This window comes from the organism of the source record quoted next, unplaced genomic scaffold (genome assembly GCF_019419815.1).
Source record: "Pyrus x bretschneideri cultivar Hongxiangsu unplaced genomic scaffold, Pyrus_bretschneideri_v1 Contig33, whole genome shotgun sequence".
In the NCBI taxonomy this organism is placed as follows: Eukaryota; Viridiplantae; Streptophyta; class Magnoliopsida; order Rosales; family Rosaceae; genus Pyrus; species Pyrus x bretschneideri.
This window is the reverse complement of record NW_025999646.1, coordinates 615,001-635,832: the sequence shown is the minus strand read 5'-3', so window position 1 is coordinate 635,832 and position 20,832 is coordinate 615,001. Positions and strand designations below refer to the sequence as shown.

The window sequence follows — 20,832 nt, the reverse complement described above, 5'->3', positions numbered from 1 at the left end:
AATCGAATTAATTAACCTACCAAAAAATGCAAAATTATTGACAATAGGAAACCCTTCTGCATATTCCAATATTCGACCGAATATTCATTAATTTAAAAGATGAGATGAGAATAAAAATATGGGATAAATTCGTGACACTATTTTTTTATACAAATTTTGGTGGGTTTTAATCTGTATGTTATTTTAATAATATGATTCGAAGTTTATCTTTTAGAATATCATTCATAAACCATTATTGCAAAAAATTAGACAAATTCAAAATCATTAAGACATTCATTTGTATTGAAGGAAATGAACGAATAGGGTTTTACAAAGAAACCCTAAACCCTTAATCTAACGGTCTAACGGTCATATGATTTTAAATTTGCATGATTTTGGTAGACATAATATTTGAGAGAAAACTTAAAAGATAGACTGCTTGAATCACTGAAATACATAATGTAATGAACCCCTAAAATCGTATATGAAAAAATTGTATAAAAATATGGTACCATGAATCCTTCCGCCTATATATATATATATATATATATATATTATATGACACGTGATTATAACCAATACAACGTATAGGCGAGGGATGAGTCCACTTGAAGTCTATCTACCCCACAAAGTCGTATGCGGTATCGCATTTGCCGGCCTCCCTGTATCACTTATCTATGATTCTATTGCCACAGCTGTAGATATGGGTATTTGAAAATACGCCTTAACGATCAATGGTCAACAATGGCTCTTATGAGTGGTTTTGCTAGAACAGGCAATAATGAGATTACTGTTTTAGTAAATGATGCAGAGAAGGACAGAGACATTGATCCACAAGAAGTTCAACAAACTCTTGAAATGGCAGAAACTAATTTGAGGAAAGCTAAAGGCAAGAGACAAATAATTAAGGTAAATTTAGCTCTCATACAAGCTAGGATACGAGTAAAGGCTACCAATGTGATGTCGCAACCAGTGTTTTTAATTGACTATTGATGTTAAGACATGAGTAGAGGCTATCAAGTCTATCACTTAAGTTCTGTTATTCTTGTCAAAAGGGAGCGAAAAATTATTAGACTATAAATTATTGTAGGGTTCGACGCTTAAATTTGAATGACACTGAATATTATAGCTCTTTTGAATGGTTGAACTGTCATAAGTTTTTTGAAAATACCATGTCATTTGTTCAGTATATAAATGTATGGATTATAGTTGCATTTGGCTAACTTGAAGTACTAACGGTTCCCAATTTCCCATCATTTGGAACGCTATATTGGCTTAATTAGAACTTAGAAGTTTAACATAATCTGATATCCTTAGTTTAACAAAAGCTTCCGTGGCACGTTAAAAAAGTCTCAAAAAGTTGGTAGTAAATAATAGATGGTGCAAGTTCTCTGGGTTCCTCTGTAAGTAGTAGTATATACATTAAGAAAAAGCCTTCCCTTTTGGACCATTAATATACAAGGTTACAAGATAGATAAAGAGGAGAGAGAGAAGGAGAAGAGAGAGAAAGAGCTTCTGTGTTGTGTGGAGTAGACATACATTTTCTGAGCAGTGTTTTTGATAATTCATAAAGATTGATGTTGCCGACTGGATTGTCTTCTGTTTATTTCGGTTGGAGTACTGCAGCCGGCATTGCAGGTACACTTCTTCATTTAAACACCATACTACACTTCTTCCATTTTTTATACAAGCGTTGTGGGAGGAAAGGGGAATTGAAATCGGGACTTCGGTGCAGGGGTAAATTCATAATTTTATGTTTTTGAGGAAGCAAAACTATGAAGTCTGTTGAATGACTTTATAAGATACTGTTGCGGTGATTGAATGTTTATGAAATGTTGATTTGTGAAGAAAATGCATATACTTAAGATGCATATATGGGGTTAGGCTAGTTAACCAGGGTGATATGCCTGCTACTTTCCGAGTTCGAATCTTCTTTTCCTGTAAATTAGAGTTAATTTAGAATATCACCTTTTTAAAAAAGATGCATAAAAATCAGCTCGCAATGCGTGGCTATGCATCTAGAAAAGGAAAAGAATGTCTCAGATTGCCAAATTTATTTTCCTTTCTAACACCTATCCTTGTCAACTGCAGGGAATGTCTTTGCCTTTGTGTTGTTTGTGTCAACAGAACAATTCTCTGGATTGCCTTACATATATGCTCTTTTGAATTGCTTGATATGCTCCTGGTATGGCATGCCTGTAGTCAAGACTGGTATTATACTGGTGGCTACAGTCAATTCAGTCGGGGCGGTTTTCCAGTTAGTCTACTTAAGCATGTTCATCACACATGCCGAAAGAGCGATTAAGGTGATCTTTTCTCCCAAATCTACCTGCTCTTATCGACATCAAATCGCTTTTACAACTTTGCATGACTGTATTCTTGAAAATGTTAATTCTTTTGCAGCTGAGGATGATAGGATTGATAGCAGCCGTTGTGGTTGTGTTCGCGTTCGTTGTCTTTGTGAGCTTGGGACTTTTAGACTACGATGAGAGGCAAACGTTTGTCGAATACTTGAGTGTTGCTTCACTCATCTCAATGTTTGCTTCGCTGCTGTCTATCATAGTAAGTTTGCGCGTAAAATTTCTCGCTTGTAGGTTTTGGACAGTGCAATTTATCCTCGCTCATATGGTTTCGCGTGTACCTTTTTTCATGAACTGGTGATCAAAACAAAGAGTGTTGAGTTCATGCCATTCAATCTTTCTCTTGCGACGTTTCTGATGAGTCTCCCTTTCTCTGCATAGGGAGTGTTCAAGAAAGACCCTTTCCTCTATGTAAGTGTTCTGTTTTCTGCAGCAAGATGTTAACATGTTAAATCCGAATTTCGGAACTTGTGTTGATCCACTTCAAATGATACTTTGGATGCAGATCCCAAATGGTATTGGAACAATTTTAGGGCTTGTCCAGTTGGCTCTATACTCCTACTAAAGCAAAATATCCGGAGATGCCTCGAGAACCGTTGATAGTTTCGTACGCCTGACGAACGTATTGGCATCCTTGATACTCAAACACAGTAAAATTAAGTGAAAAATGTCTTCTTTCAGCTGCCAAGAGGAAAGATTGCATTCCGGGTTTGTAGGATCGCCGAAAAGGCATTGATTTTGTCTACGTCATTGCATCTATATAACTTCTTGGCCTTAGTAGCAAACTCCTAATGAAAATAAACAAAATAGCATCTCAAATTTGCAGAAAGTTTTGTTTTAGAGTCACTCAGACTTTGGAGATCAAAGGCGACCGGTGTCAACTTCCTGCTGATGATCTCAGGGGTGAAAGTTTGAAGTTCCAAATCATCCATCCACCACTGCGCTAACCGGTGAGCTGCCATAAACTTCTGGTTTTCCTCTGATGTCTCAAACATCCTCACGCCCACTTTGCCAAATATTAGAGGTGTTGGAAAATGCACATTCTCCTGACAGGCATTGCTTCCTTCTATTTCTTTAGAATGGTGGGCACGAGAGCAGCACAAAGAGTCACTCTTGTTTGAATAAATATTAGGCACCCATGTCCAAAACCTACACCAAGATTATCGAGGCCTGATAAAATTTGTATCGGAGGAAAAGGATTTGTTTCCTCAACGCAGCTCGCAGCTGGTCTTGGTAGCGAAACACATGGCGGATTGAATGCATGAGTTCCACGTATATTTCTTGTTTGGCTAATTCCATCCTCAATTGGAGAGCAAACCCAGCTCCAAAAGAATTGCCGGCAACGCATGTTAGAACCTAGACGTTCTCCTTACTTTTGTGCAAGTGAATTCAAAGCCTCCAAAGCTACATTTAACCTTGCCGTGCCCTTCTAGTTATCCCAATCAACAAGACCAAGTTCATTTCGAAGTTGATCGTCAAAGCCTCCATATTTTCCCCTGAATAACGAACAGACAGACAACCTTGCGTTTGACGATTGGTCCTCTAAGCACTAAAACAGCTGCCGGTGCAAAAGCCGGTCTCATTAACACAGTCCGCTCGCAGATGGATCCTCTTCGTCTTTCAAGGTTTGGACCAGCTTGTACTGAAAACCCAGCCACCATTTTGGAGCAACAGCATCATCTCCATGTCTGTTTCCTAGTCGATCAAGTTCAAGCGAGTAAGTTGCTTGCATGAAGCATCCAAGCACCCTTACTTTATATTTCGAGTCCTTCCTGTATGAGCAAGAAAAATCCAAGTTGAAAAATTGCGAGCGGGTGGTGAGACAACGTTCACTAGCTAAGCGAGAAAAGAAAAATTAAGGCCTAGAACTACTAGCTTTCCAATTAGAAAATTTGGATTGAATCGAGGGCTTTGTACTATACACCAACAAAACCTTGTACCAACAAATACGTCTAAGCAGCTATAAAGCAAAGACACATCATTCACGAAAATCAAACTTATAAAATCTCGAAGAATACCAGACAGCAGTATTAGTGGGGACTTTAAAACCAAATAAGGCTTAACATAAGAAAATTGTGAACTTTAGTAATAATACATGATAGCCGTTCAAACATTTCATTAAAAGCCCAATTTAATAAAACACTAAAGGCAGCCCAGCCCGTTTCCAACATGAGAAAAATTGTAGCCGAACAAAAGCCCATCCCATCAAGTATAAATTCCAACGCAAACCAGTCCGAAGCCCTCTAGGGTTCTTGTAACAAACTTCAGCTGCTCATTTCTGTATCGACGCCGCAGCAACCACCATGGTATCTCTCTCTCTCTCTCACTCTTCTTCTTCACTAACACAGATATACGTACAGCTTAGTTCTCGTAGTTTTTGTTTCGGATCTGTTTATGCATAATTCCTGAGAAATTTAATCGTGAATTTGATTGGAAGGGGTTGTAGCAATTTCATTATATTTTCTGGGTTTCTTAGCTTAAACGAGCTGTAATGATTCATTTTCGGTTTAAATTTATGGGTTTAATCTGGTTTCGTTGATAGTTTAGGGCTTTGCTATTGTTTAGTAAGTTTGTTCGTATGCTTCACACTGCAAATTGGGTTCTTATCAGATTGCATAAATCCGTTTTGTTAGTAATTTATCTTTTATGATGATTACTATACCCGGGTTTTCATTGGATTGTTAGTTTGTTTTCAATTTTGTTTTGGTGTTTGATTTGTTTGAAACCTTAACGTAACTGGGTTTTAATCAGATTTGTAATCGGTTATCTATTCCGTTGTTCTGTTCGATTTCTTTTAAAAGTTTACGGTAACTGTGTGCTCAAAAGATTACATATTTCATTTTCTGTTTGATCTGTTTGAAAGCATAATATATCTGGGTTTTGACCGGATTTCATAATCGATTTCTATTTTGCTTTTGGGTTTGATTCGTTGGCATATGGATCTTAACCGGTATTGTAAATTTTCAGGTGAACGTTCCCAAGACTAAGAAGACCTACTGCAAGAGCAAGGAGTGCAAGAAGCACACCTTGCACAAGGTCACCCAATACAAGAAGGGCAAGGATAGTCTTGCTGCTCAGGGAAAGCGTCGTTACGATCGCAAGCAGTCTGGTTATGGTGGACAGACAAAGCCAGTCTTTCACAAGAAGGTATACATTTGATTCTGCCCCGAACAGATTAATTCATTGGTGGTTGTCCTTTTGGGATATTGATTTGTCTACCGTCTGGTTATTTGAATTTAAATTTGTTGCATCGCTAACTTTGACATTGATAAACAGGCAAAGACTACAAAGAAGATTGTGTTGAGGCTCCAGTGCCAGGGATGCAAACATGTATCCCAGCACCCAATCAAGGTTAGTGTTATGCGCAAATTGCTTCGTTTTGTTTATACTCTAGATTTTCGATAATGTCTAACGTTGCACTGGTTTTTTTCTGCAGAGGTGCAAGCACTTTGAAATCGGTGGAGACAAGAAGGGGAAGGGAACATCTCTGTTTTAAATGCATTGTTTTGGCTGTACTGTTATGTTACTTTTGTTGTTGGAGCTTTTAAGCAAATATGGAAGAATTTTTTGTTTCAAGTTTTTGTTAGATTTATGTTAAACTTGGAGCCTTCACCTTTGATCTTATTTTTACGTTTCAATTTGCATCCTTCCAGCAGTTGCTTTACTGTTTCAATTTATTTTGTTAGCAGTGAAGGTTTTCTGATTGGGAGTTTGAGATGTTATTGACGTGGAAGACTTGCATGAAACGAGAATACTGAAATTGTTGTGTTCCAAATCAATCATTTGACGTCATTTGGGAAAACTTGAAAACACATGTTGTCGTGTTGATGGTTCGAAGGGATATGGATCTTCTCCTGAGCTAATGGAGAGGATCCTCCTGATCCATCATCTTGGATCGTAGGATTTTTATCCAACGGTTACAAACAGAGGATTCTTTTAAAGTTATAATAATTATAATCGTTGGATTTTTATCCAACGGTGACAAACATGGAGTCTTTTAAAGTTATAATAATTATAATTGTTGAATTTTTATCCAACGGTCTAAGATGATGGGTCAAGGAGGATCTTCTTCATGGTCCAAGATGATGGGTCAAGGAGGATCTTCTTCATTAGCTCAGGAGAGGATCCAAATCCGTTTTGAAGGACAAAAAGAAAACATCTGTTAATTTTCTGATCTAGGATAGTAAGGTTGACGCATAGGGTAGCTGAACTCAAAACCCCTCCCTTTGAATTGGTCGCGTTACTCAGAAATTGAAAAGAAATACTCGTAAACTTGACAACAAAAGTTTTGTAAGATCATCTCCGTATTTTAACTTCCAACCTCCATTGAAATTTTCTTAAGAAGTGAAGGATAATAAATTTAACAAGAAAATATGAACAAGTTAATTACTTTTGCAATTTCCCAATCCAAGAGAAGAAAGGAAACTTCAACTCAGGCCTATGAGTGGATTAGGTACGGTTACCGTATCAAAATTGTAGCATTAATTACCATACTAAATTTTTTGTTTGATAAAATTTATTACTATTACTGTACCAAACTTTCGGTATACTGAAGTTCGGTATTGTCAAATAGTTCGGTTAGCATGGTATGACAACAGTAATTATCACTTTGTTTTGGGCCATTTTTTGGGTCTGCATTTTTTTTTTTTTGTACTTTTATCTTATACATTGTAGTCTAAATTTATCTATCATTCATCATTCACAATTCACACACATATTAAGTCAAATGATGCATCAATATTCATGATGAAAATTAAGCTTACAATTCAAATAAAAGTTAAAGTTTCAAACCAAATGAAAATTGAAACTAAACTTCAAAGTGAAATTCATTTATCAAATTTTCAAACTTGAGATGTAGAAGTATTTGGAGGCATTGAACTTGTAAAAGATTGAGGCATTGAACTGCAAAAAGTGAAATATTAGACATATATAGTTACATATTATTATATTTTTCGGTACGATATGGTAATACCATGATAATGGTATCAAATACCAATATTTTACCAAAAAAATTTGGTTCGGTATAATATCATGCCATTACCGATTAACACAAAATTAATATAGTACAATTGACAATTCGATTGTTACGGTAATTTGGCAAAAAAAAAAATCCATCCTTACTCCCATGAGAAACAAGGGAAGTCCAATGGTAAATAGGTAATTTCACCAAATGGCAAGGGGGATTCTAATAAATACCGCGCAGAAAGATCCCATGATTCCCATCCAACCCAAGTCAAGTCTACGCGTATTTAAAATAAAAAATTAAAAAAAAAAATAGAAATCCTAGCTGTATTGAGAGATCGAGAGAAAAGAGAAAAGCCCTAATTCCTCACATCACTCTCTCTCCCCCCCTTCTCACTCCTTCTTTCAATCTCCCACTCTTAAACCCTAGTCCCGAATCGTATCCCAGCATCCACGAGGGGGCTGAAAAGCCCTCTCGTTCGCGCCGCGGCGCACGATCTCTCGGTTGTTTTGCTTTCTGCTTTCGACTCGATTTCGGTGAGTTCTTCTTCGATCCCTGGCCTCATGATTTCCCGATATGTTTCTTTACGTTTTTAGTTGTAGTTTTGATTTGGGTTTTCTTCCTTGTTGCTTTTGGTTTCTGGGTTTTTCTTTTTTCGGCGGCTTGATTAATCTGCGTGCGAGTTTTTGGTGTTTTATGTTTTTGGGGGGGTTTGGTAATTAAGTTGTATTTGGGTCATAGTTGCGTTATTATGTCAATGGCGTGATTTTTCGTACTCGGGTAGTTTGGAAGTCAACAGATTTGTCTTAGGTTTGATGCTTGGTTAATTTGATGTTGAAGTTCTGTAAATTACTTTTATTTAGTATTTGGTACAATCCTTGATTATAGTTATTGAATTCGATAATTTTGAAGACTTCAATTGAAAGTTTTTGGAAAAAAGTGGAGGGGTTTATCTACATAATAGGTGTTTCTGTTTTCTTTAAAATTTTACTGTATAATTAGTTACTATTAAGTTGTGCACTTGTTGTACATTCGTAAAATTATTCGCGGCTGATTTTCTGCAGTTTTTCACTGCACAGGGTGGTGATTTTCATGCCTTTATTGTGAGAGGGCACTGGTCTTCCTAGTGATATTGCGTATTAGGAGGCCATACAATTTTGTCTAAGAACTTGAAGTTCCAGCTTTGTTGATCTTGAGTTCACGCAATTCGTTATAATGATTGCCACTAAAACCATGCTGTCGAGCAAGCAAGCTGAAGATTAAATTTGCCTGCAAAAGAATTGAAGCTGATCCAGGGAAAAAATTAGAAGCTGATTCTAATTATTCTAGGAGTCACTCACGTGACGATGGGCACCTAGCCTCACTCACAGAGGTCAGCTCAATGTCAAAATCTTCACTTCCGGGTTCTAAGAAGCGTGAACCCTCGGGGGATCTTGAGGGTCAGAAAGAGAAGAAGATGAAGATTGATCGTAGTGTGAAGGTGCAATGCTCAACGATTCTCAAAACACTGATGAATAACAAGGAAAGCTGGCCTTTCAATGAACCAGTTGATCCTGTGAAGCTGAGAATCCCTGATTACTTCCACATCATCTCTCATCCCATGGATTTGGGCACGGTAAAATCAAAGCTGCAGAAAGATTTGTACTTCAATGCTGAAGCCTTTGCTGGCGATGTCAGGCTGACTTTTTCTAATGCCATGCTCTATAATCCTCCTGGAAATCCGTTTCATCATATGGCAGAAAACCTGAATAGGATTTTTGAGATGAGATGGGGTCTTTTAGATGAGAAGTTGAGTCATGGAAGCTCAAAGGTTGAATCTGGGAAACCTTCGAGTGGGCAAATTAAGAAACTAACTTGTGTGAGACAGAATCCCTGCAACACTCCTCCCTTGCAAAATAGGTTGGTGGTCAAGAGATCTATTCCATGCGAAGAGAAGGTAAGAGTCCCTGTTGGTGCAACTGATGCTGAGGTAAGTGATAGTCATGAAATTGTGTTTTTCTTATGTTTAAAATAATGCATACTGAATTGCTGCAAAAACAAATAAAATTGGAGTTTTAAGCCTGTCAGCTAATAGATGGTGGCTTGAATGCTGTGTACACTTTTATTTTTTAGATTATTTATTGACTAACGCTGTTAAAGAGCAGTTTCCTCTTCTACCTGAGTAATGTATGTATATTTTGTTTGTAGGCAGAGCTTTCTAAAACAGCTCCGAATTCTAAGCCCAAATTGTCATCAAAGTACTTAAATACAAGCACCGATAGTGGCTATAAACAAGCTTCAGGCATTAATGCAAAGCAGCCATCAAGCCTGGTTTGCTTAAAATGTGGTTCATGTGGAAACATTGCATGTCAATGCAGGCATTCTAGTGACTCAACCCTTACATCCTTAAGTGGTTAGATGATCTTTTCATTTGCTGCTATATAGTATCTAGTTGAACAATGGATTTATTTCTTTATTCATTTGGTTCAGACAAATCTTCTGAAGGGTCAGTGGGCAGGGAGCATGGTTTGTCTAATTCTAATGTATCCAGACTGGTATGCATGGCGATGTTTCTGTTATTCTTGACACTCTTCATCAGGACTTTTATGTTTTAGCAGTAATTGGAGCTTTTTATTCAATTATAGGATTGTCAAGCAAAAAGCTTGTCAACATCCCAGACGAGCAAATCAGATCCAGAATCTGATGGTGAGATGACGCAGCATCTTGTTATATTAGGATATTTAACCAGTTAGTTATTTTTAGTGATCTGATCCAGATTGATGTTGCAAATATGAAGGGGATGTAAGTGCTTTGGATGGGGAAAACATATGTTGCAGTCCTCGGCTTACAACTCCAGTATCGGATTCTGCTTCTGGAGAAGGTCAGTTTATTCACCAGCAATGTCAAAACTTAAGTCTGAGCATTGACTATTTAGCTTGGCATATTTGGACTTACTGAATTGGTGATCTTTTTCATTTCTTTCAGGATGGAGCACTTCTCATTTTGATGTTCAAATGTCACCGAAAAGGGCTCTCCGTGCTGCAATGCTAAAGAGCCGCTTTGCAGACACTATTTGGAAAGCTCAACAGCAGAAACTCCTAGATCATGTAAGCTTCATTTTTTAGCAAGATCATGTAGAGATTGTTGGATGCTGTGTTAGAACATTATCACTTTATTAAGTTATTTGATAGTTTTTTAGCATTTGAGTTTGCTTATCCAGTGTTTCCTCCTTATATCCAGGATGACAGAAGTGATCCACTTAAGATGCAGCAGGAAAGGGCAAGATTGGAGAGGAAGCAGCGTGAAGGTAAATATCTTGTTTTTTGCCAAAAGAATCTAGTTTTGATTTTCTAGCAATGCTAGTTTTGTTTCTTCCTTTATTCGGCTGCATCATTCTGGGTTGGGAGATTCTTTATTTTACACAAATGCAGGCAATGAGAAAGTGCTCGCTTTTAAGTAGATGATCCGTCTGTGTGGAAAATCATTTTAGCATCTCAGTTAGTAATAATCATATGGTTACTTCTTTTTAAGATGCTACAGTACATGAGTCGTAGAAAATATCTCCTTGTTAAACTTGTTGCCACCTACCTATAATTGACGGTCTTACGCTGACTATATAAATGCAGAGAAAGCAAGGATCGAAGCTGAAATAAGAGCTGCTGAAGCTGCCACACGAAAGAGGGCTGAGAATGAGTTGAAGCAGCAACGGGAAAGAAAAAGAGAAGAAGCTCGAATTGCACTTGAGAAGGTTTACCTTTGTTTTAAAGTTTTTACGGGTTCTTGCATGAATGTGGTCTCTTTTTTCGCCTTTGTGGTCTTAATTTAATATAATCTCTCGTCCAGATGAAGCGAACAGTTGAGGTTGATACAAGCTTGAAGATCCTAGAGGAACTTGGAAGATTTACAGGGTTATCCGTATTTGCTCCTATTCTCAACTTTAATCGCGGGTCTGGGGGTTTCTGTGGATCACATCCCCAATCACCTTTGGAGCAGTTAGGTTTATTTGTAAAGCCTGAATATTCAGGAGACGACGACGATGATGAATCAATGCTGTACGAGGATGGGGAGGAAGGAGAGATTGTCTGATACACGTTGGTTTCGCTCAGTTTGGCTAAATTGTTCGTGCGCTATTTTTCCAATTCGGGTCTGTGTTGTATGAGTGTTGAGAAGGAAGAGAGACCGTTGTAAATAATTTTCCCGGTAGTGGACATGTTGACTGAATACAAGTATATATAATATATATAGTTCTCTATCTTCCAAGGACGAAAAAGAAATTGTGCCTCATCCCTCCCTCCCTTCCCCCCTCCCCCGCCCACACCACCCCACCCCACCCCACCCCCCCTGGGGGGTTTTGGTCCGGTAATGTTCTTAGGCTGTTTGGTTGGATAAGTCGTGTTCCATGAGTTCAGAGTTCGATTCAACTTTTAAGTATGATGGCTGTGACGACTCGGAGAAATTCTTAGATTCAACTTTTAAATCTGATGGCTCGACGACTCGGAGAAATTCTTGGGTCCGGATGACCAAAGAAGTTCCAGCGCACCCCGCTCTAGAGTGCTGGAGCCAATATGGGGTATTGGCTGCTGTTGACCCAATAATGTTATATTCCCTCTTTGCAATTTCGTTTTACCCCTATGCGTTAGTTTTGTTCTGTTTCATTTAAAAGAAAAGTTTTGCACACCAATTCTCAAAACAATCTGAAGATTTATCAAATACGCCAACGCCGTTTTCATCCAGACTTCATATCTCTTAATTCAAAGCTTCTTTTGTATTCAAGTTTGATCATGCACTCTTCAACACATTTGGTTACATCACGGAACTCCAATCTTCAGTATTTTTCTCATCTTAGGTTTATTGGGGTTTTTAAATTTTTTGTATTGATTGATTGATTTGGAATTAATTTTTTACAGAAAAATTATAAATTGGCAATTATAAGTAAACAAATGATCAATTTTTGGAATCTTCTATTTTATGGTTCTAATGTGGTAAATTTCTGGTTCCACAACTGTTTGCCATGTGTCCTCGGCCCAACGGACCTACTGGTACGGTAGTCCAAATTGTGTATAATTTTATTACAAACCTAATTATTTTTAATTAAATTAAATTTTTTTAAGAAATATAAATAAACAGAAACGCGTGGCCGGAAGGAAAGTATACGAAATTAGTTCTAGAAGAAATTTGGAAAGAAAACTGAGCTACAGATCATCTAATTATCGAACATGTGTTAACCATTAAAACTTAGCCATGCGATGAAACATAAATATAAGATAAGAAAAATTTATCGAGTGTTAGAATAATACTAAATAGATTAAATTTACAAATTAAATAATGTATTATCAATAAAAATTAAATATATTAATTAATACTTAAATAATAATTTAATTACATTAATTAACCCTTAATTAACAATCCAACCTTCAACAACTACCGACGTCGCCCTAGCATCACCCTAACAAAAAAACGCAACTCTTTCACATTTGGCACAAAGGAACGTCGGGAAAGAAGAGACAGCAAGAAACTCCTCCGCAAACCCTAACGATGGTGGTCGAAGACGCACCCAAGACTTCAGCTTCAGAAGATCAGGCCAAGACCGAGGCGAACGCTAAGCCGAGGGAGGATGACGACGAGCCCGAAGAAGGAGAGATCGTCGGCGACCAAGACTCGGCGTCGTCGAAGCCTTCGAAGGGAATTGCGCCGCAGTCTCACGCCCTGGAGCACTCCTGGACCTTCTGGTTCGATAGCCCTGCCGCAAAGCCCGCCAAGTCCAAGCAGGAGGATTGGGGCAGCTCCATCCGCCCGATCTACACCTTCACTACCGTCGAGGAGTTCTGGAGGTTAATTTCTTTCATTTCCTGTGGTTTTGGGTTTAATTTTGTTGGGTTGGTAGGAAAACTGAGAAAAGATTGAATCTTTTGCGTTTGTTATGTGCTTGCTGTAGTTTGTGATAAAACAAATTTGGCCATTTTTTGGTAAAGGAAATGGATTTGGTTTTGTATCGATTGCAAACCTAGAAATTGGAAACTATGAAACTCACGGGAATGCTCTGTGATTTAGAGTGATGATTTGCATTCTCCATTGTTAAAGTTCGAGATTTTGGTTTCTATTGTTTTCCATGGAGGTTCGAGATTTTGCTGTAGTTTGTGATAACACATGGAGGTTCGAGATTTTCTTAGTATCCGCAATGTTTTCGTTTCTTTTCTTGTATGTTATGTAAATTTGTTACTCCGTTCTGTTTGAGATACATGTTTTGGGGTGTTTGTGTCGATTTCGGCTGCTTGCGTCTCTTCTGTAGCATCGTTGATGATTTTGCAATAATGAGTGCTGCCAGGATTAGTGAGATCTCAAAATGGTTAGCCCTTAAAATCATGTGTTCAATCTGGTGTTGCATTTGTTTCTTGATTTCCTGTTGTCCTATTAATCTTCTCGTGTTACTGATATTTTAGAGGTTCCCCGATTTGTCACGACTCATTATAATGAATCATATTTCATTGGGTTCACTCCTAGTTGATTAGGGGAATTGAATGTGTCTATTTCTACATCCATGTGTTGATTTCACAAACAACATCAAAATAATTTGCTAGAAGGGGTTACCTTAGATCTTTGGAATGCTTCGATATGCATCAGTGTGGATGTTTTTGGTCCAAGTAATGTTATTTAAGCAAGCATGGTAGTATTTCTTTTGAGCTAATAAACTGTATGCGTGGACAAACTCTTTTGTTCCTTTTTCATAAAGAAACCTAAATCCAAAGTTGTTATCTAAAAAAGCTGTATGTAATGAGAATTACTTGTATGGAACTGCACGAATTATCCAGCAGTTGTGCTTGCTGTCTGCCGCTGTTCCTCTTTTCTTGATGGTGACTCAAATTTGCTCATAATATCTGTTTTGCATTCAGCATTTACAACAATGTACGTCATCCGAGCAAGCTCATTGTGGGGACGGATTTCCATTGTTTCAAATACAAAATTGAGCCAAAGTGGGAGGATCCTGTGTGTGCTAATGGAGGAACCTGGACTGTTGCTTATCCTAGGGGGAAATCTGATACCTCTTGGTTGTATACGGTATGTTCTAAACTGAAAGTAGTATTTGAGGGTGGGTAAATTGATATATATATGCATGCATATGTATGCATATGTGTGTGCGTGCGTGGCCTCTAATTGTTTTGTATTTTCTGGTACCAGTTGCTAGCAATGATAGGAGAACAGTTTGATCATGGAGATGAAATCTGTGGAGCAGTTGTCAATGTCAGAAAAAGCCAAGAAAAAATAGCTCTTTGGACCAAGAATGCAACAAATGAAGCTGCTCAGGTAATTGCTGCTTGACTCCCTGTATGTTGTGTAATGCACGAAGGCACATTACATACATGAAAGTTCAAAATTTTAAAAGTTTTGTATCATTAGATAGAATTTTCACAGCATCACATTTTGGGTTTGTTACTTTAGCGGAAGGAAAGATTTCCTGTCTATTTAGGAAGAAAGAAAGAATTATTCGTTATGTTGATCAATTTCTGTCCCTAAATCCATCAAGACCCTTGGCGATTCAACTGCTCTCCTCTTTAGTCAAATAGAAGGTCTCTTTCAATAAAGCCAGAAGTTAGCTACTTGGCCACTTGGGCCAAATAGTTTCTAGGAATCAGTTTTGTACATAACTTAAATTTGTTGAGCCAGACTTATTGCCTGGTCCAAACACCGAAGGGTGGGAACAGGTCTTTCTTTGAGAAAATGGCGCCGTCAAATTACATGCACTTATTTGTATTTATAGCAGTGAGTGCATTCTAGTAAAGAAGGTTGCAATGATGTCTCACATCCACTTTCTTGCTGCAGGTGAGCATTGGGAAACAATGGAAGGGGTTTCTGGACTACAATGAAACTACTGGGTTCATATTTCATGTAAGGATGTTGTTTCTTACGTATATTGTTCGTTATTCTATTCAGTTTCCTGTTAAGTTGGAGGCCTCATAAATAAATAATGCCCTATACGCTCCGGTTTTTGCAGGAGGATGCGATGAGACTTGGGAGAGCTGCCAAGAATAAATACATAGCCTGATGTGTATAGTACTGTTCTTGGTAGTGCTTAATGCTTTCCAACTGCAAAAACAGCAATCTATGCTAGCTTCCAGAGTAACTTCTGACTAATGTTTGCTCTCTGCCGGCCTCATATGTTTACGATTACAGATTTTAAGCTCGACTTCAAATTTTCAGTTTAAGATGTGAATGTAGTACGATGGATGAGTACGATATGACTCAGTTCGTTTAGTTGTTTACACCTCCTACAAATTGTTCTGCTTGCATCCTGAAGTCCAAACAACCTTCACATAACTAACATACACGAAGAACTGGATGTACTTGAAGTCGAAGTCGCGCTGGGTTTCGTTTTGTACAAAAATGTGCCGTGACAGAGTCAGAAATTTTATGCGAGGAGGGGCCTCTCATAAACGTAAAAAACAAATTTATAAACCCCTTAAGCTCGAGTAAGAGGTATACTAGAAAGAAACAATAAAAAAATTAGAAGAATGTATTCAAGTGTTTACTGATTAGTAACTAATTAATACGGTCCAAACCACTTCTTTAAGCCCGCTCTATAAGGTAATCTCATGATCCAAATTGTTCCTTAGGTCTTTTATGAATTCGTATGCCATCCTGCAAAATTCAATCGAATCGAAAATTATCTAACCCTTGAGTTATTATTACGAGCATTTGACAATTTGATAACTAAACGTCTTCTAATTTCAATGAAGTTTTACAAGGATGATCATTTAATGAAAACCTAAAAAATATTGGGTTGGATGATGAAAAATATTGTTAAGCAAGAATAAACAAGTAAATAACACTGTACTAAGTTACAACCTAGTTGGCGCTTGAGTGCTAGCACCATTGTATGAACAATACTCATCACAAAAAACAACACATATTTTATTTCCTTTTTGAATTTTACAAAAGCATATATTATACACAACATACCAAATAGGAGCTATAACATGCATGCATGCATGCTTGAAACATAGGAAATGTAGGCACATTATAATCAAATACCCCACTCATTTGGAAAAGCATATGCATATACAATATACATGCACAACTTTAATTATTGTCACACCATATAGTACTATATATCTTGATGAATGACTAATCGATAGGATCGATCAGCCATTAGTCAAACATTTTGGATTTTCATCTGCTCCAAGTACGATTTTCCATCAAGCCTACGGCGGGAGAAGAAATCGTTCACGTACTTTTCCGTCCCAATCCTTTTGAACAGTGGTGGGTTTTGGGGGGATACCAAGCTTCTGAGTGGCCCAATCTCTGCCTCATATTTAGGGACGAAGAACATCGCAACCGACACCCTTTCCTTCTCTGAATTCACCATTACCCTGTGTTCAATGCTTTTGTACACTCTGTTGCTCAGCATCTGCATACATTTACACACCTTTAATTTCAAGTTCAAGAGAAATTATACTACTTAAAATAAATTAAGAGAATTGTTATTTGCACTTCAAGAATTTCATGTGTACTTCAAACTTTCTATTTTTAGAAAGAAAAATATTCTTGTGAGGAGTGTTCGATGATATTTTGAAAGTGTCAATAACAATTCATATGCTAATTTAATCTCTCTTTTCTTCAAATGTAATATAAATTTTCCTTAGTATGATCTGGACATGTTTTTCTGTGTGCCAGGAACAAAGCTTGGTATACTAAGTCTCATAATACAAGTGGTTAAATACTTAAAAAACCATTTGTATTATGATACTTGGTTTACCGGGCCATATTTTCGGCACAGTAAAAATTTTTCTTCATGATTAAATGCAATATGATAACATAAATGAATAAGTAACACAAACGGTTTGGCTCCTTATTACATATAAGAGTTATTCCTTCTTCAGTAACAACGTGGCAGTTATACAGTGAAACAATTATATGCAATGGTGGAGCCAAAAATTCCTGTTAAGAGGGGCACACTTCAGACTAAAATCAGCATAATACATATAGAAACGTAGTCTCGTTCTTTTAGTCATTTGGTGACCAACAATTCAACTTGATATCAAGGGTTGAGAATAAAACATTAAAAGCACATCCATTTATGGTTCATTCTTGATATTAAATTCAAATGTGAGTGACCAAACATTCCTTCGTAAAAACATAAGGCATAAGAGAATTTGGAAGGTTTTTTTTTCTTTCTTTTTTTTGACATAAACAAACTTTTTCTCTTCTTGATTTCATAAATGATATAATAGAGGAAAATGAGAAATTAATCAAAATAATAGTCTGCAAGCAAAGGAAAAAAAAATGTATATAAGAAAGAAACAGAGAATATGATCAACTAATATCATTATAGAATTGTAGTTTTGAACTTCTGATGTAAAAAAATTAAGGCTTTATATTTTTTGGATAAAGTTAATTTGACTAACCAATACAAAACAAATTCAAGTTAAAAGTGGCATTATAAAATTGATCAATGGTAGTAGAGGTTTATAAGAAAAAAAAATTCAGGACAATGGCCTTAAAGTGGCTCCACCATTGATTACATGTTGCCATCGAAAGAAGAATGATTTAACCTATGACGTGAACCCAAGTATTGTCCTACTACTATAGTAATAAGATAGATTAAAGTTTTTATTTTATTGTTAATTGATCGAACTCAACAGTTTCAAACCATTGGTAAAAGGTTCCACGTACGGTGGTTTGTTCATTCTACATACCAATTCAATAATATTGATAAAGCTAGTACATGCAAATCTCAACTTTTCTTTCAGCTGGCTTATCCTGATTTGTGCCCTCTAGTTTCACCGATGCTTTTTAGTATCAAAATATATACACATATTTAACTGTTGAATTTCATCTGACAATTCTCCTTCATTAAGTTAGGTTGTTGAATCAAATTCAAAGATCAAATATGTGACCGCACCGAGTACTTGTACATACTAAAGTAATAGACAACTTCATTTCATTAACTCCAACATGAATGTATAGAGATTCAAAATCCCACGTTTGTTAGCTTTAGTAGTCTTTTTCTCTTTCATTTATCATCTTTTACTACTTTGTGGTTGAATATATAGGGCAGAAATGAAGGGTGAGGAAAGAAGAATATATACAAAAATGCTACTTTTAACATATCCTCTATTAGAGATGTGGTACAAATGTAATGTGAAAAATGTGATGAGTATAGGATTAATCGAATATATAAGACGAACCTCAAAGATGTCCCCTACATTCACCACAAAAGCATCTTTATGGAAGTTGACAGGCATCCAAACCCCGTCTTTTTTAATTTGGAGACCGTCTCCATTAAGCTGGTTGAGGATGGTGATCCCAGTTGCATCCGAGTGAGGTGTGAGCCCTACAACCAGCTCTGGTTGTGGACATGGAGGATAGTATGTCATCCTCACTGATTGCACCCCATCTTTATCAAACAACTCCTCTATCTCACTCATCTCTATCTTCAGAGCCTTCGCCATAAACCCAAGAAGTCTCATAGCAAGTTGATCCAATTCCATAAAGTATGACTCCAAGGTATTCCTAGTATATACCAAGAAAACATGTTAATTTAAAAAATCATAAAAACTGGGTGCGCATGTGTTTGAATAAGTGAGACAACAATTGCATACAAGTTTAGGGTCGTTTCACAACCATTTTTATTTTGGTTTTCAGCTTTCGTTTTCACTTTTTTTGAAAATTAAAAAAATGAAAAGTGAAAATGGTTAAACGGGTGCTTAAGATTTATCAGAGAAAGGACCTGAGGGAAGAAGGGAGCTCCGCGAAGAGGTACGGATTTCTTCGATGAATAGGGTTGGTTATCATATAGAACCTATCACCCCAGTCAAGCTTTTGGTCTTTGGTCTTGACTATGTTTCCATACCCTTCAAAATCACCTGATCTTATTGTATATTTCATTTTCTCTTCCAAGGGAAGCTTAAAGAACACTTGAACCTCATGTTTCAGCTTCTCTAACAGCATAGGGCTAACTCCATGGTTCACCAACTGTAAATAAATAAAAAAAATAACAATATCATGGTTATGTCAACTTTATTTTGATAAATTGTAGACATATAATAGAAAGTAAAAAGATAAAGGCCGTATAAAACAAGACAATATATCTAACTAGCTATGCTTAACTATGAAATCTTTCATATTTATTTAGTTCATCGGATATTAAATTCATGTAATTCCAAATGATACTAGCTTGTCTTGAGGAGATATATATAACAATTAAGTGCATACTAATCCGTGTCCATATTAAGAAAAAAGTATTTAAGTTCAATAAATTTGAGAGATCAGTATTAGACCTGAAAAATGCCCCAATCTTTGCAAGTTGAGTGCAGTTTTTCTAGTTGACTTGCAAAGTCTGAGGTTTCTCCGTTAACAAATTTCGTCATATCGATAGTAGGGATAGAAGGGAAGGTGCCCTTATGACTATCAGAGAGTTCAGATGGAGTTGGCTCTTGTTCCAAACGCACGTAACATTGTGGGACTGAGATTAAGGGCTCTTTGGCGATCTCTAGTACGCTGAATAGCGAATTAGAGCTTTGGGAGCCTGCTGGGAGCTGCGATAGTGCCATTTTTTCTTACTACTCAAGTGTATATACACCACAAAGTTATATATTGCTGTTTATATAGGCTAAAACGTATGGCAAAAACTGTAAATATTGAGAGAGGAAAAACTAGGGCATAGTAGTGGAAGTGTCGTTCCCTTTACCTGGTCCAAATAATTGTGTTTTTTCGGCTAATGTTTCTATTTGAAGTTTCTGGAAGGCCGACGTCGTTAATTTACGCCTCTTTTAGTTTCATGCATTTGCTATTGTACTACTGATACGTACATTAAGCAGTAATAAAATATAGTAACTTTTCCTTGGTGATTTTACCAATTTGGAACAGAGAAATATTGTAATTACTAATTCGCTCTTAATCTTGTGATACGAGAGGTCTCAAGCTCAAATTCTTTTATCTCTCCGTTAGCCACAAAACATACATTTGCTATCTTTTCGATGAGTAATTCTGAAAGATCGAACCGTTAACTTATCCTCAAATTCTTTTATCTACATCTTTTTATGCTAGCTATAAAAATTTACTTGAAACGAAACATCCCCATATATATTGCCTGCATATCTGTTGTAAAGTTCCCGGGGAAGTGAGTTCAACCGTACAAAATGAGCTTGTGAGTCGTTATTAAAAAATCAAAATTAGCTTTGGTTTTTTCAGATTAAGAACCAAACAAAATGCAAGTGTTTATTATCAGTCATTATATGTGGTGAATGGAGCCATAGAGGAGTTTATTTTCAACGCATATTTCACCCCCATATATATAATTTGTGGATCGATATCTGAGCTTTGTAAACGTTTGATGAATCCGTTAAAATATGTCAGATGAATTGCGGGAGCATCTGTTAAGGTGGTAGTTGATATAGGGCTCATTTGGAAGTGTTTTTAAAATGAGTGAAAATGTTTTTGGTGAAATTGATTTTGGGTTCTAAAAGAACTTTTAAGTGTTTTTTGAAAGAAATACCTAGATATCTGCTTCTTGTAAGAAGCACTTAAAGTGCTTTTCCAGGATCCACCTGGATT

General features: G+C 36.8%; 5 protein-coding genes across 6 annotated transcripts; 4 read left to right on the top strand and 1 right to left on the bottom strand.

Moving 5' to 3' along the window:
* Positions 1 to 1,408: 1,408 nt before the first annotated feature.
* On the top strand, positions 1,409 to 4,415 carry LOC103951330 (bidirectional sugar transporter SWEET2a-like). Of its 2 annotated transcripts, none has more exons than XM_048590991.1 (5): positions 1,409 to 1,617; positions 2,071 to 2,285; positions 2,383 to 2,541; positions 2,721 to 2,750; positions 2,845 to 4,415. In XM_048590991.1, exons 1-5 carry the CDS (start codon positions 1,557 to 1,559, stop codon positions 2,902 to 2,904), a joined length of 525 nt encoding a protein of 174 aa, XP_048446948.1. In that variant the 5' UTR covers positions 1,409 to 1,556; the 3' UTR covers positions 2,905 to 4,415. The 2 variants fall into 2 exon arrangements, with proteins under 2 accessions (XP_048446948.1, XP_048446949.1); XM_048590992.1 differs by having other exon boundaries at positions 1,410 to 1,617; positions 2,652 to 2,750.
* A 99-nt stretch (positions 4,416 to 4,514) lies between these two features.
* Positions 4,515 to 5,977, top strand: LOC103951223 (60S ribosomal protein L44). The gene is made up of 4 exons (XM_009362533.2): positions 4,515 to 4,645; positions 5,307 to 5,486; positions 5,616 to 5,690; positions 5,776 to 5,977. Exons 1-4 carry the CDS (start codon positions 4,643 to 4,645, stop codon positions 5,833 to 5,835), a joined length of 318 nt encoding a protein of 105 aa, XP_009360808.1. The 5' UTR covers positions 4,515 to 4,642; the 3' UTR covers positions 5,836 to 5,977.
* Positions 5,978 to 7,618: 1,641 nt separating this feature from the next.
* LOC103951224 (transcription factor GTE12) lies at positions 7,619 to 11,533 on the top strand. Its single transcript, XM_009362535.3, is given in 11 exon segments — positions 7,619 to 7,838; positions 8,367 to 8,547; positions 8,549 to 9,271; positions 9,490 to 9,694; positions 9,772 to 9,836; positions 9,927 to 9,987; positions 10,079 to 10,162; positions 10,267 to 10,388; positions 10,522 to 10,588; positions 10,908 to 11,029; positions 11,125 to 11,533. Coding segments are annotated over 10 exon segments (1,722 nt in total). The 5' UTR covers positions 7,619 to 7,838; positions 8,367 to 8,517; the 3' UTR covers positions 11,368 to 11,533.
* Positions 11,534 to 12,774: 1,241 nt separating this feature from the next.
* LOC103951225 (eukaryotic translation initiation factor 4E-1) lies at positions 12,775 to 15,539 on the top strand. Its single transcript, XM_009362538.2, has 5 exons — positions 12,775 to 13,112; positions 14,172 to 14,337; positions 14,458 to 14,583; positions 15,100 to 15,165; positions 15,272 to 15,539. The coding sequence occupies exons 1-5, from the start codon at positions 12,817 to 12,819 to the stop codon at positions 15,320 to 15,322; spliced, it is 705 nt and encodes a 234-aa protein (XP_009360813.1). The 5' UTR covers positions 12,775 to 12,816; the 3' UTR covers positions 15,323 to 15,539.
* A 628-nt stretch (positions 15,540 to 16,167) lies between these two features.
* Positions 16,168 to 19,882, bottom strand: LOC103951331 (protein SRG1-like). Its single transcript, XM_009362682.3, has 4 exons — positions 19,557 to 19,882; positions 19,007 to 19,251; positions 18,465 to 18,789; positions 16,168 to 16,684 (listed from the first exon to the last, which is right to left on the bottom strand). Exons 1-4 carry the CDS (start codon positions 19,827 to 19,829, stop codon positions 16,430 to 16,432), a joined length of 1,098 nt encoding a protein of 365 aa, XP_009360957.2. The 5' UTR covers positions 19,830 to 19,882; the 3' UTR covers positions 16,168 to 16,429.
* Between the last annotated feature and the right edge of the window lie 950 nt (positions 19,883 to 20,832).